Below are 13,662 nucleotides of genomic sequence, written 5' to 3' on the forward strand. Positions count from 1 at the left end.
GTGAAGGTGGTAAATACTGTAAATAACCCAAAGTAGATCTCAGCACAGTCAGAGATTTCTTGTGCAGAGGTCAGAGCTTATGCTTCAAGAGCTAGCTCTCTCCTGTGTGTGAAGCCCTGATCTCATCACCAGCAGTTTTTGGTGCCTTCTGCACATAGTCTGGTTGCAACCATTGTTTCAGTCCTTAGATTTCATGCTGAACTACCTTGTCTCATCCTGACCCCATAGATAACTGGATTCTGTGGCAGCTGCACCAGAAATACATCAACCTTGTGGCTTAGGATGTTTCTGGAACACAAGGATATGCTAGAGCCAGGACATGCTCTCATGCCCACATCTGTATTTGTAGTTTCCAAAGCATATGAATTGGGCACATGCAATTCAGCAGAGACCATTGGGTCAGTATGTTCTAAACATTTCTGCATACTTTCTTCCTAGAGAATGATGGATCAGGTCCCCTTCTCAAAGGAGAAATGGGAGGTCTGAGGAAGAAGGAACTGCTTGTGACAGCCAGAACAGGCCAAATTAGCAAGGGATGTCTTATCTACCGTATATAATCGTTCATAAACCAAATTTTTTTTAGTAAAAAAGGGAAGCATCAGAGAAGGAGGTCAGCTTATGAACAGGTAGAGAGAGGGGAGAGGTGGGACACAGCCCTTCCCCCCAACAGAGGGAGCAAGCAGAGGCAGCACAGCCAGCAGAGCCAGAAGGGAAGAGGCGGGGCCAGTGTCTCTCTGCTTTTGGCCACGCTGCTCTCCCCCAGCCTCCAAAGCAGCTGCAGCTCTGGGGCTGGCAGGCTGCAGCTGGGACGCTCAGCCCCGCCCCCCAGAGCAGGCTGTGGCCGTGCTGCCCGGCCTGCTGGAGCACGCTGCAGCCGCGCTGCCCAGCCTGCCAGAGCAGCTCCAGCAAGGCCAGAGACATCCTTCCCTGGCCCTCCCCAGATAAGATGGGAAGGGATGGGATGGGGAGAGAGTGGGGGTCCCGGGCTAGGGGTGGGGTCATGTGGGGGATGGTCACAGGGGTTACTCCCCTGACCCCCAGCTTCTCCCCGTCCCTTCCCAGCATCTTCTCTCTCTCCCCCCCAACCCCCCCAAAAAAAGAATTTTCCCCACCAGTTGCTGTCCTGGCCCGTCAGGGTAAGCAGCTGGAACACCAGGACACTTTATTTACTTCGGTTTACCTCCGTGCCTGCAGACTCTCGAGGTAAACAAACCATCTCGGCCAGCCAGCAGCTTATCCTGATGGTCCGGGAGCCAAAGTTTGCTGACCCTTGAATTATAGGGTTGGCTTATGAATGCGTCATAAAAATTTTCCATTTTTATTTGTCCATCTTGGGGGGGTCGGCTTATAAATGAACCGGCTTATGATCGAGTATATACGGTACTTCAGAGGTGCTCTGATATGTCTAGATAAGTGGTTCCCAAACTTGTTCCACCGCTTGTGCAGGGAAAGCCCCTGGTGGGCCGGGCCGGTTTGTTTACCTGCCGCGTCCGCAGGTTCGGCCGATCGCGGCTCCCAGTGGCTGTGGTTTGCTGCTCCAGGCCAATGGGAGCTGCTGGAAGCTGCGTGGGCCGAGGGACGTATTGGCCACCGCTTTCAGCAGCTCCCGTTGGCCTGGAGCAGCAAACCACGGCCACTGGGAGCCGCGATCGTCCGAACCTGCGGACGCGGCAGGTAAACAAACCGGCCCGGCGCGCCAGGGGCTTTCCCGGCACAAGCGGCGGAACATGTTTGGGAACTTCTAGTCTAGATACTAGTTCTTGTAGTAACCGAGTCCCTGACAAAGGTACACCTTATTCTATCCCATTTTAAGGACCCTCTCTCTGATGGTGTGACTTCTGAGAGAGAAGAGTGCCACTTGCCTGATGTATTTGAGCAGATGCTCTAATGCTCAATGTGAGAAATCTTATTGGTAGATGGGAAAAGAAGTCTTGCAGCAGTCACACATACTTGCCCTCCCTTCTCCCCTCAGAGTTTGGATGGGCTTCTGTTTAGATCACAGTTACCTGTACGTTAAGTCTTTCTGCTTCTGTGGTATGATTTTTCTGTAAAATGTTAGGTGACTGGCCTGTTACTTTAGGGATCCTTTACTTGGTACTCAGCTAGGAACTGACTGACTGAAATGTTTCAGGGTTGGCAGAGGTCTCAGGTGGTGCACAATCATTTGTGGGGATGAGGGGTTGGCTTATGCCCCTGGCCACCACTACTCCATTAAGAACCTGTAGGTTTTGTCTGTGTTTAGCTAGGAAGCTGAGGCCACGAAATGAGAATCCTGCATGATATCTTCAGAAGAGCAGAGTTACAAAGGCAAATCAAAATATGTTTTAAAAAACTAAAACTTTAAACTACTTAAGATCCCAAAACCATGGCAGAAATGAGACTTAAACTGAAAGTTAATATAACTTTAAAATCACAAATGTTCCCCTTTTCTTGACCTTTGTCTCTATATGGCATCTTCCATGTTTTCATTCCTGAGAAATTGAGCTATGCCTGTGTTTTTAATTTTTGTTCTCTGCGTCTGAAATATGTGCGTTCATTGTCTTTATAGGTCTTAACCCATACCTGACTTTGAATACTTCTGGTAGTGGAACAATTCTCATAGATCTCTCTCCTGATGATAAGGAATTTCAGTCAGTGGAAGAGGAGGTATGTTTTGCTCCCTAGCATCTCAAATTCTTTTTGGCGTTGTCACTTATGGATAGACGCATGAGTTCCAGTAGACTATTAATATAAGACTCAAATATTGCTAAACATAATGGATTAAAGCTTACATCAAGACACTTATTCCATTTTCCTTTGTCAGTGCTGTCCCATTGTTATGATCCATGCTTGACATTTCCACAACTTAGCATACAGTAGAACCTCAGAATTATGGACACCTTGGGAATGGAGGTTGTCCATAACTCTGAAATGTTCATAACTCTGAACAAAATGCAGCTCTGACTCCAGCAGTTCACACTTCAGGCCAGGTTCACACTTCAGGCCAGGTTCCAGAGGCAGCTAGACAGCTTCCTTGCAGGCAGCTTCTTCCCTGCAAGCTTGTCCCCCTCTGGACCAGGGTGGGAGCGGGGGGAGACGGGGGGCAGCATGTCCCGTTCTCGGCCGGGGGTGTGGGGGGGGGGAACACCCCCCTGGCCGTGAGAGGCAGGCTGAAAAGAGCACCCACAGGAATGCTGCTCCTGCTCCAGCTGTCTTGGGTTGGCGGCGGGGGCTCACAGCTTTGCCCGCGAATCTTAGCGTCTTCAACTCCTAGCTGTAAGTGGGTGCCCTGCGTGTGGGGGTGAAGTTAGGGGTAGGGGTGGGGACAGGCAGCTCAGAGGTGTCTACCTTTAAGATGCAATACAAGCACAGTACAGTATTTGCTTTTATTTTTATTATTATTTTTGTGTCTGCTGCTGCCTGATTGGTTACTTCCAGTTTCACATGGTGTTCAGTTGACCGGTCAGTCCATAACTCTGGAGTTCATATCTTTGAGGTGCTACTGTATGTCTACACTTCAAGCTGGAGGTGTAATTTCCAGCTTGAGGAGACATACCCGCACTACATCTAATTGAACTGGCATATTAAAAATGTAAGTGTAGCTGCTGCAACAGGCTGTGTATCAATCCAAGGCATTAGGTATGTACTCAGGCAGCTAGCCCCTTCCTTTGCTGTTGCATGTCTGTTTTTAGTGCATTAGCTCAATGAGAATTACCACATTTGTGTCGTCTTGAGCTAGAAATCACTACTCCAGCCCAAAGTGTAAGTGAAGAGACCCTTTATCTCTCTTCATGTCACTCCTTCTAGTAACATACTTGAGAGGTCTCCATCTGAAGTAAAATTATTTCTGCAGCATGGAAATCTTCACTACGGTCATTTCCCTGTATACCAGACCCAGCTTCTAATCAATTCTTTCTCTACTTTCTGCTCAGTATTTGAATAATTGCACAGCACGTGATTCTAAGTAGATGTGATCAGGTAAAGAGTGTAAATTAGGAACTAGAATAATTAAGAATATTGGAGTATTTGTCCAAAACATACAGCCAGAAAACTCTTATTCTTCAGATGCAGAGTACAGTCCGAGAGCACAGAGATGGTGGGCATGCTGGTGGAGTGTTCAACAAATACAATTTTCTGAAGGTACCATCACATTTTTGTAGTTCTTAAATGATAGCTATGCTCTCAACCCTTTGATTGAAAGTAATTTTGTTACAATCAAGTACTTTTTGTAGTTTTATTTCTTGAGCACCTTAAATGTACATTGTACATTACAAAACACATAAAAAGAAGAGGACCGTGCTCCATAGAGAAATCTAAGATAAATATATAGGAAAACAGATTAGGTGCCAAAAGGCATTAAGAAGTGGTTTGAGAAGTTCACGTACAGGCTTCACAGAGAAAGGCAGAAAAGTTTGAAGCAAAAGGCAGAGTGCTTAATACACAGAAATTGAGAGGCGGTTGCACATTAAGGGTGTGACAGGAGAAAAAAGCATAAAGCAAAAAGTGAGAGAATGAGGCTGAGGGATCATATGGGAAGGCTTGAAGTGAGGGAGACTCAGGGTTGTGATTTAAATCAGATTTAAATCAGAAAGTAATAAACTTTGATTTAAATAATCTATTTTAATCTTTTTTTGCGTTTGTACTTTTTAGTTATTTTCCAAAAGAGAGGTTCATTTTCACTGGTTGGTATGACTATTAAAATATGTTGATTTGCTGCTAATTATAGACTTTACATTAATGTTGGTGCTTCTTTTTGCTAACCAGGAGGATACACACTGTCTACACATTTATTTAAGCAATTATATAGCTCAATGTATGTTCGTTCTGATTCTTAATGTTTATATTTTATTATGTTAGAAAATGATCATTTCTTATTTTCTCCATGATAATTTTATACTTGAGACATCTGTCAAGCTGCATTTGGATGGAAATTGGAAATCTATTAAAATGCATAAAAACTCCATTTAAAAATGTTATTAGTTAAATAAAGTTACCTTTAAATATGCTGTATAGATAAGGTAAAGTAAGCTTATTAAAACATGTTTTGCTTCTAAAAATAAAGTTATTAAACAAAGGAAGTATTAACTGTAATTAGTGAATTGACGGATTGTTTCCGATCACCATGCATCAGATTTTCAAAAGGATTTTGGCAATTAAAGATGCAAATAGGCACCTTGTGGAATTTTCAGAAGTGACTATGAAGGTTAGGTGCCTGACTCCTATTGAAATCATTGGAGTAGAAATCAGTGGGTGTTAGGCACCTAATCTATTTAAGTGCTTTTGAAAACCCCATAAGGTGCCTATCTGCATTTTTAGGTGTTTAAAATCTGATCCCTTGTCCTGCAGGATTTTAGAATTAGTAGATCTTCTCCTCTCCCGCCTGCTTTTTATTCATATAGGTTGGAAGAGGAAAACATGCTTTCTGCAGCATAGCGTCTCTCATATATGGGATAGTCATTTCCTGTCTTCAGTTTCTGGGAGCAATTCAGCCCTGTAACACAGCCCTTGTAATGACTGAAAATAATATAGCTATGGAATGCAGAACGTGGCCATTGTGATATATTTAGAAAACTTCAGAAAGATGTTTTCCCCCTGATTTAAAAAGCATCATCCTTTAACTCATTAAGATTTGAGGAGGGCTCATTGATACATCATATTACTTTTTTATTTATTTAAATTGTTGTAATTTGTTATAGTAAGGTAAGGCCTTAATATAGGTTGTAATTATTTAAAATTTAATTTTAAATCTGTTTATTTTTAAAAGAGAAAATGTATTTAATTTAAAGTTTAAAAAATCAAATTTGTTTTGAAAAATAATCAGTTTTTATCCACCGGGACTGGAGGGGCAGGAGTTAGAATGAGACTGAGAACAGAGATGGACATGGTTCAGTTCCTTGAAGGTGGTAATAAGCAGCTTGAATTAATTTGGAAAGTGAGGAAGCCAGTAAAGATCTAAAGAAGGGGGTTAGCAGTTCTTTGAATAGAGGTAGAGAATTATTTTATCAAAGTTTGGATGGATTGGGGGTTGCAATCTGAAAAATCCCTTTTATCTAGTTTGTTTAAACTTTCCAAAAAATGCTTAAGTTGTGAGTAAGCCTGATAAATGTCAGTCTAAAAACTTTAGAGAGATCACTGAATAGTGGTTTAGAACAGAATGGCTTTTAACTTAGGTTTATGGTGATGATGATTTTACTTGCTATATCATGCTAGAAGAAGAATTGGATTCCTTAGAATCTGAGGGAGATAATCTTATTTCTTCTCTAGAAATCTGACTACATGTTCCCAGTTTTGGAGTGGATCTATTGTGATGTAGCCATTGTGCATCAAAATGTCTGTCAAATGATAAAGCAAAAAATTGGAAGGTCTTCTCTTCAAATTAGAATTTGAATTCTGATTTAATTATTTCAGATTCAAAAAGTGTGTAACAAAAAACTCTGGGAAAGATACACTCACAGGAGGAAAGAAGTTTCTGAAGAAAACCATAACCATGCAAATGAAAGGATGCTGTTTCATGGTAAGATCTTTGAAATTTAAATTTTCTTCCATTATCAGTGCTGTTAACCTTTAGGGGGAATATTTTTTGTTGGTGCCAAAAATTTAGGTAAATATGCTATATAATTAACAACTGGAAATAAAAATGTAAATCAGAGTTAAGTTTTTCATAATTTTGATAAATCCTGTTATCAATATTGCATGTTATTGCAGAGGTGACAACTATAGCTGTATCTATTCTAATTCCCATTTTCAGTTGCCTTGTAACTTTGAACCTTTTGCTCTTTTTGCTGAAATTTTCCTGCCTTTGCCCAAGAAAAGTATGGATTTTGGGGGGGGGTTTGTTTAGTTTGATCAAAAATAGAAAAACAGGTCAGCAGATTCAGTTTGAAGGGAGTAGGAGTGAGGAAGGTTTCTTGCAATTTGTTTTACTAACTCTGACCAAGATGGCTTTTACATTCGGCATATTAGCCCTTGTTCAAAAATGTCGTCTTGAGCTCCAGTGAAGTTAAGTTTTGATTTGACAGTTATAACCAATTGAAAATTGTCCCCTGCATATGCACAGTGACTCACTAAATAGCTAAGTTACCTGCATAGTAAGAAACTCAGCTGCACGTTCACTGAAGTAAAATCTGCACAGCTCCCTCCTGCAGAGCTTATAATTTGGTGTGATATGGTGGTCCAGTGGTGTCCGTTGTAAGCATCTTGGATTTTTTTATTTGGGAAAAAAATAGTTCAGACTAATTTCAGAATGTGAATTAAGATTGCATGTCCAACCTTAATTCTGCCCCTTGTGGATATGCATTACGATAGTTACATGATTGCAAACCTTCTCTAATACAATTTAACATTTTCTTCTATAACCACAGATATACATGTTTGTGTGGTAGCTTATATATTTTCATTCTTATAAACTTACACTATTTTTATAATCATAATGGTCTTCCATATTTCTGACAGATTTTTTTTTTTACATAGTTATCTTCTCTGAGGAATTTAATTGTCAGCAGCCATGTAGTTTGCAATTTTTTCCAAATTAGTAGCACAGTCTGCCTTAGCTATAACTTGGGATCAGAATGAAACTATACTACCTTGGTGACAGACTTACGATTTATATACGCCAACAAACCTTTGCTATCACTGTTGTTATACTTCACCTGTAGTGTGTTGTGTAAGAATAGTTTGTCATATAAAATCATTTATGTATATGCCAGAATTCATTAAAAGATGCCAACCATTTATATCTAAAGCTGTAGAAAAATGTGACATAGCTGACAAATAGTATGTGATCTTGTAATTAAAGATCATAGTCTTGCTTACATACAAAGGGGTCAGCTGCTGCTGATGCAACTTTGTCATTTCCCAGCTGAGTGCTTAACAGTGTAACTTTAGTGTTTCTTTCATACAGGCTTTTGATGGGCATAATAATAACAGAAATTATCATACCAGATCAGACTAGTGGTTTGGTATTCTCTCTCTGATAATGGCCAGTATCAGCCCAGAGGAAGGCGCAAGCAACGCTTTAATGGTATAACCCATCTATAGGGGAAGTTCTTCCTAACCTGGTCAGATAGTGGTTGGATTATGTCCTGAAGCATGAGCACTTATATCCCTTATAAATTCTGTATCTATCTAAAGTGACAATGGATGTTTACATATGTGTTCCCCTTTTTTAATCCTGCCAACTTCTTAACTTCAGTGATATCTTATGATGGTTCTACAAGTTAATGAGTCTGTGTATTTTAAAAAAAAAGCTATTACTTTTCATTTTCTATTTCTATTTCACGTCTCCTTGATGTTTTATTACACAGAAGGTAAAGAAGAGTTTTTGATTTACTTTCAGTATAACATTTCTTATTTTACGTAAGTCTCAATTCTGTCATGCCCCCTCTTGTTCATCTCCTCTGAACAAATCAGTCCTAATAATCCTATAACTACCTTTATATTTACATGTAATTTTAAAAACCTTTTTAGTAAAAAGGTGCATCTTTGTGAAACTGAATTCATCAGGTCTCTCTAGAGATAAGTGCTGCAGTGCAAACAACGCACCTTCAAATCTGAATGGGTAACTTAAGACTAAATTTTATGATCAATACCCAGCTCAAATAACTAAACATTGCTTTGCAGAGGCAGACGTGGTAAAAAAATATTTACATAAATTAGATCATAGGTGCTGGAACACTGCCACAGTCCCTGACTTTAAGTGGTTTCCATCATATACAGGGTTTACAGTTTAGTTCACATTGTTCCTGAACCTCTGAATTAGATGTATTCAAGTCAGTGGGGCCTGATGAAACTCATCCTAGGGTACTTAAGGAACTAGCTGAAGTAGTCTTGGAATGATTAGCAATTATCTTCGAGAATTCATGGAGGACTCCAGAGGACTGGAGAAGGGCATACGTACTAGTACCGATCTTTAAAAGGGGGACAAAGAGGACTTGGGGAATCAGACTAGTGAGCCTAACTTCAATACTTAGGAAGGTACTGGAGCAAATTATTAACAGTCAGTTTGTAATCACTAGAGGATAATAGGGCGATAAGGAATAGCGAGCATGAATTTGTCAAGAAAAGCCAGTCTAATTTCTTTTCTTGACAGAGTTACTGGCTTAGTGGATGGGGAGAAGCAGTAAACATGATATATCTTGATTTTTAGTAAGGCTTTTGACACCGTTCCACGTGACATTCTCATAAGCAAACTAAGGAAATGTGGTCTAGATGAAATTACAAGTAGGTGGGTGCACAACTGGCTGAAAGACAGTACTTAGAGTAGTTATCGATGGTTTGTTGTCAAACTGGGAAGCTGTATCTAGTGGCGTCCCAAGGGTCAGTCCTGTGTCCAGTACTGTTCAGTATTTTCAATAATGACTTGGATAATGGAGTGGAGGGTATGCTTGTAAAATTTGCGAATTGTACCAAGTTAGGATGGACTGCAAGCACTTTGGAGGATCGGATTGGAATTCAAAACAACCTTGACAAATTAAAGAATTAGTCTGAAATCAGCAACATGAAAGTAAAGACAAGTGGAAAATACTTCACTTAGCAAGGAAAAGTCAAATGCACAACGACAAAATGGGAATGACTGGCTAGTTGGTGGTATTGCTGAAAAGCATCAGGAGGTTATAATCACAAATTGAAATAAGAGTCGTCAATATGATAGTCACAAAAAGGGCTAATATCAGTCTGGAATGTATTAAAAGGTGTGTTATATGTAAGACATGAAACGTAATTGTCACTAGTGAGGCCTCAACTGGAGTATTGGGTGCCACACTTTAGGAAAGTTGTGGCTAAATAAGTCCAGAGTAGAGTAACAGAAATGATAAAAGGTTTAGAAAACCTGACCTGTGAGGAAAGGTTAAAAAACTTTGGTATGTTTAGTCTTGAGAAAAGAAGCCTGAGAAGGGACTTGAGATGTCTTCAAATATGTTAAGGGCTGTTGCAGAGAGAATGGTGATCAGTTCTCCATGTCCACTAAAGGTAGGACAAGAAGTATTGGGCTTAATCTGCAGCAAGGGAGATTTAGGTTAGAGATTAGGAAAAACTTTCTAAGTATAAGGGCCGATAGGTTCTGGAATAGGCTTCCAGGAGAGGTTGAGGAATCACTGTTATTGGTGTTTTTTAAGAACAAGTTGGACAAATACCTATCAGGGACGGACTAGGTTAATTTGGTCCTGCCTCAGCACAGGGGGCTAGACTGGATGACTTCTCAAGGTACTTTCTAGCCATACATTTCTATACTTTTAAGAATCCTTCTCCTTACCCTCAGTTGTTGAATGTGAGCAGAACTGCTGTGCAGCTACTACAGCCTTAGGGTTGAAGGAAGCTCTGCAGCTCTAGTGAATCTGTGTTGTAAAGAAATGGAATCTGTGAGCTTCTCTACGTTGCCCTGCAGGCTGGACCACAGTGGTGTGAATAGCAGTTCACACCAAAGTGTTGCACTGTAAGTCCCCTGAGTAGTCTACATTAATGCAAACTAGGAACCTTTTAGTTTGTGCCCACAGTATCCATATGGTAGTGTTATGGTGCAGCACTTTGGTATACACTGCTCATATGAATAGCAGTGCACGCCAAAGTGCTGCACCATAATTCACACTCGGATTGCCAATCCTCCAGGATTGTCCTGGAGTCTCCAGGAATTCAAGATTAATATTTAATTAAAGATTATGTCATGCGATGAAGTCTCCAGGAATATGTCCAACCAAAACCCCCATAAACCGAATTGTCCACGGAGACTTGTAGAACTAAGCTCTACAGAAAGGGTGTCGAGCACCTATGCAGCTTTCTCTGTAAAGACGGGTCAGGAATTGTCCCTAGGTGTCTAATATTTTGTGAATGTAACAGTGTACGCTGCTATAATACAGTGGATATTAAATGCTTGCTGTGGCAGACTGATACTGCATCACATAGTTGCTCTGACTTGCTGAAAATTTATCTATTTCAACAAAAGGTAACTTTACTGGTAAATCTTAGGGGTTTTTGACAAGGAGGATATAACAATCAATAGGCTTTTGAAATGATTTAATAATTAATGATTACATAAAAACTGTAGGTGATTAATTTAAATGTTTTTCCTTATTAATTTACTTCTAGGTTCCCCATTTGTGAATGCAATCATTCATAAAGGTTTTGATGAGAGACATGCATACATAGGTGGAATGTTTGGAGCTGGGATATATTTTGCTGAAAACTCTTCCAAAAGCAATCAGTATGTATATGGAATTGGAGGTGGCACTGGATGCCCAGTTCACAAAGATAGATCTTGTTATGCTTGCCACAGGTAAGTTACAATACTTTGTACCAGAATCATTCATACCAAGAAATCTGATTTTTCAAGTGCAGCTTGTGTTAGAGGCAATCAAGTCCCCAGCAGAGTCTCTGAAGAAAGACTGTAGCTCAGTAGAGATGTCTGCCTATGCAGTAACAGTTAAAACAGATAGTACTGCTATATGAGTTTTGATTGCCACCCTTTAAAGCTGTAGTGCAAACTTAAGAGCCAGGGAGGGGCAATGGAGATAGTTAAAGACATTGCAAGACTTACCTCCTTTCAGATCCCAAAACCCAGAATTGTGTAGCCTGGAAATGAAGAGAGAGGATTTGCTAGAGATTTTTAAAAGTATGAAAGGTACAGTAAAAATTGATGAATAAATATCTTTCTGCCAGACGGTACACAAACAAGGCAACTTCTAGAAGAGCACAGTACTTGCATATTATGTGGATCACGGTGAGGGAGGTGTCCGCTAGATGACTCGAGATTATGATCATCCTGTATTTCTTTCAGGATGAGTTCAGTAATGTTTGACCCCACCTTGTAAGTTCAGACCTTGATCCTTAGTGCTCTGAGGAAGAGCAAGGTAGAACTTCCCTTCCCACCAGTTTCTGGGTTCATAAAAGCATTCTTGTGTGTCTCTGGTTACCCTTTGGAACCTGAATCTAATGCTTCAGAAACTTAGCACCTCCTTTTGAAACCTCTCCACTCAGCAGACTTAAGCTTTCTCACTGTGCCGTGTTCCTGTTGGCTGTCACTTTAACCAGAAATGGTGATGAAATTACAGCTTTGTCCTACCATTGTCCCACTGGCTTCCAAAGAGAGAGAAAGTGGTAGTTCGGACTTGCTTCAGTTTCCTTCCTAAGACTTGTGCCCCTTCTCATTTGAAGCAAGGCAAGACTCTCCAAGCTTCTTTGGTAGCCCAGCCGAAGAAGAGAAAGGTATGGCACTCATTAGATTTGAGGAGGACTCAGGATTCCCTTCAGCAGATCAGATGAGAGGGACTTACTGCTTGCTCTATATGAAGGGTTTGAAAAGGGGCAAGACATGTCTTGAATGAGCACAGCCCAGCAAATTGGCTCCAGTATTTAGTTGACCTACAAAGCTGCTGAGACTCCTTTCCTGGACTTACTTCGCTTGGGCAGTTGCTGCTTCCTGGACAGAACAAAGAGAAATGTCATTCGAGCTATATGAGCTACCATCTTGACCAGCCAATTTGTCATCTGGTCAGCAAATGCATTTTTGTTTAGAGTGTATGAAGAGCTGTGCTGCCATAAGAGCCACCTTCCTTTGGGGAGGAAACAGGAAATTTAGTCTTCCTGTTCTCTGGTCCTCTCTGTTGCCCACACTCTCTTTCCAGGTTAGCTGTAGGTCTCTTGACCATCCCTTCCAGGAGCATGTGGGACACTGGTTGTTCCTCTTTTATAGTCTGTACTGTTGCTGGTTGTGCCACGGAAAGCAAATGTCCAAGAAAGTAGAAATCAAGCATACGAACTTCAGTGGTGTGTAAAGCATAATTACATTTCTTATCCAAGTATTTAGATAACCAGTTGGAGATACACAAGGAAATGTGTCCTTGTATCCCTTTTTATAAAACAGAAAAAAAGCAACCTCATCTAATATACTGACAAATTCTAATACATAGTGGGTTTAATTTGAGCCAGGGTTTATAGTAGACCTGTTTGTAGTTGGCCCTGATGATAGTTTGAATCTGGCTTCCTTCTCTGAGATAGATACACAAATTTTAGTGTCAGGAACCACTGCATATTTTTATGTAGACTTCATCTGTTTGAGTGACATATACTGTGCCAAAAAATAAAGAACTCAGATGGCAGTTTTTGAGTTCACTATTAAACATTCTATTTCCACAAACTATTAATATAACATGCATTGTGTGTGGTCAGAAAAATCTCTGGAGGTTGGGGAAAGGAACCAGGACTTAAAAAGGGGAACATAATACTATGGATAAAACTTCAGAATTTGTGGAATATGAGAAATGACTAAAGTGGTTTAAAGTTACAGCTCTCTCTGAATAAAGCTTTTGAATGACCAAGAAATGTTTTTCCTATTTTCCAAACATTTTTGGTTGTAAAAGTTTTTCTTTACTATAGGCAGTTGCTGTTTTGCCGTGTAACATTGGGCAAGTCTTTCCTGCAGTTTAGTGCAATGAAAATGGCTCATTCTCCTCCAGGACATCATTCAGTTACTGGTCGACCTAGTGTAAATGGACTAGCTTTAGCAGAATACGTCATTTACAGAGGAGAACAGGTAGTGGGTTTTTTTCTTGTCAAAATATACTTAATTTTAAGAAGCCCAAATGCCATTTTTCACTGGTATGCCGTTGACACTGAGCCTCTTTTCTGGATTTATTGGGCTTTCTTTTTCAGTGCATATAAATAAAACCTAAGCTTTTAAAGTTGAGAACCAGA

At 40.4% G+C, this 13,662-nt stretch overlaps 1 protein-coding gene across 4 annotated transcripts in view; it reads left to right on the plus strand.

Annotated features, from left to right (window-relative positions):
• The window catches only part of TNKS2 (tankyrase 2), a 299,288-nt gene that overhangs the window by 47,469 nt on the left and 238,157 nt on the right, over window positions 1-13,662 (plus strand). For 2 of the 4 annotated variants that reach the window (XM_074959066.1, XM_074959064.1), the window contains 5 exons: window positions 2,549-2,646; window positions 4,045-4,119; window positions 6,388-6,493; window positions 11,059-11,245; window positions 13,345-13,501. In XM_074959066.1, the coding sequence (XP_074815167.1) occupies window positions 2,549-2,646; window positions 4,045-4,119; window positions 6,388-6,493; window positions 11,059-11,245; window positions 13,345-13,501 (623 nt within the window). The remainder of the gene's footprint in view (window positions 1-2,548; window positions 2,647-4,044; window positions 4,120-6,387; window positions 6,494-11,058; window positions 11,246-13,344; window positions 13,502-13,662) is intronic. The other 2 variants (XM_074959065.1, XM_074959067.1) reach the window with 2 other exon arrangements.

The sequence above is a fragment of the Natator depressus genome, chromosome 7 (assembly GCF_965152275.1).
Source record: "Natator depressus isolate rNatDep1 chromosome 7, rNatDep2.hap1, whole genome shotgun sequence".
Taxonomy (NCBI): domain Eukaryota; kingdom Metazoa; phylum Chordata; order Testudines; family Cheloniidae; genus Natator; species Natator depressus.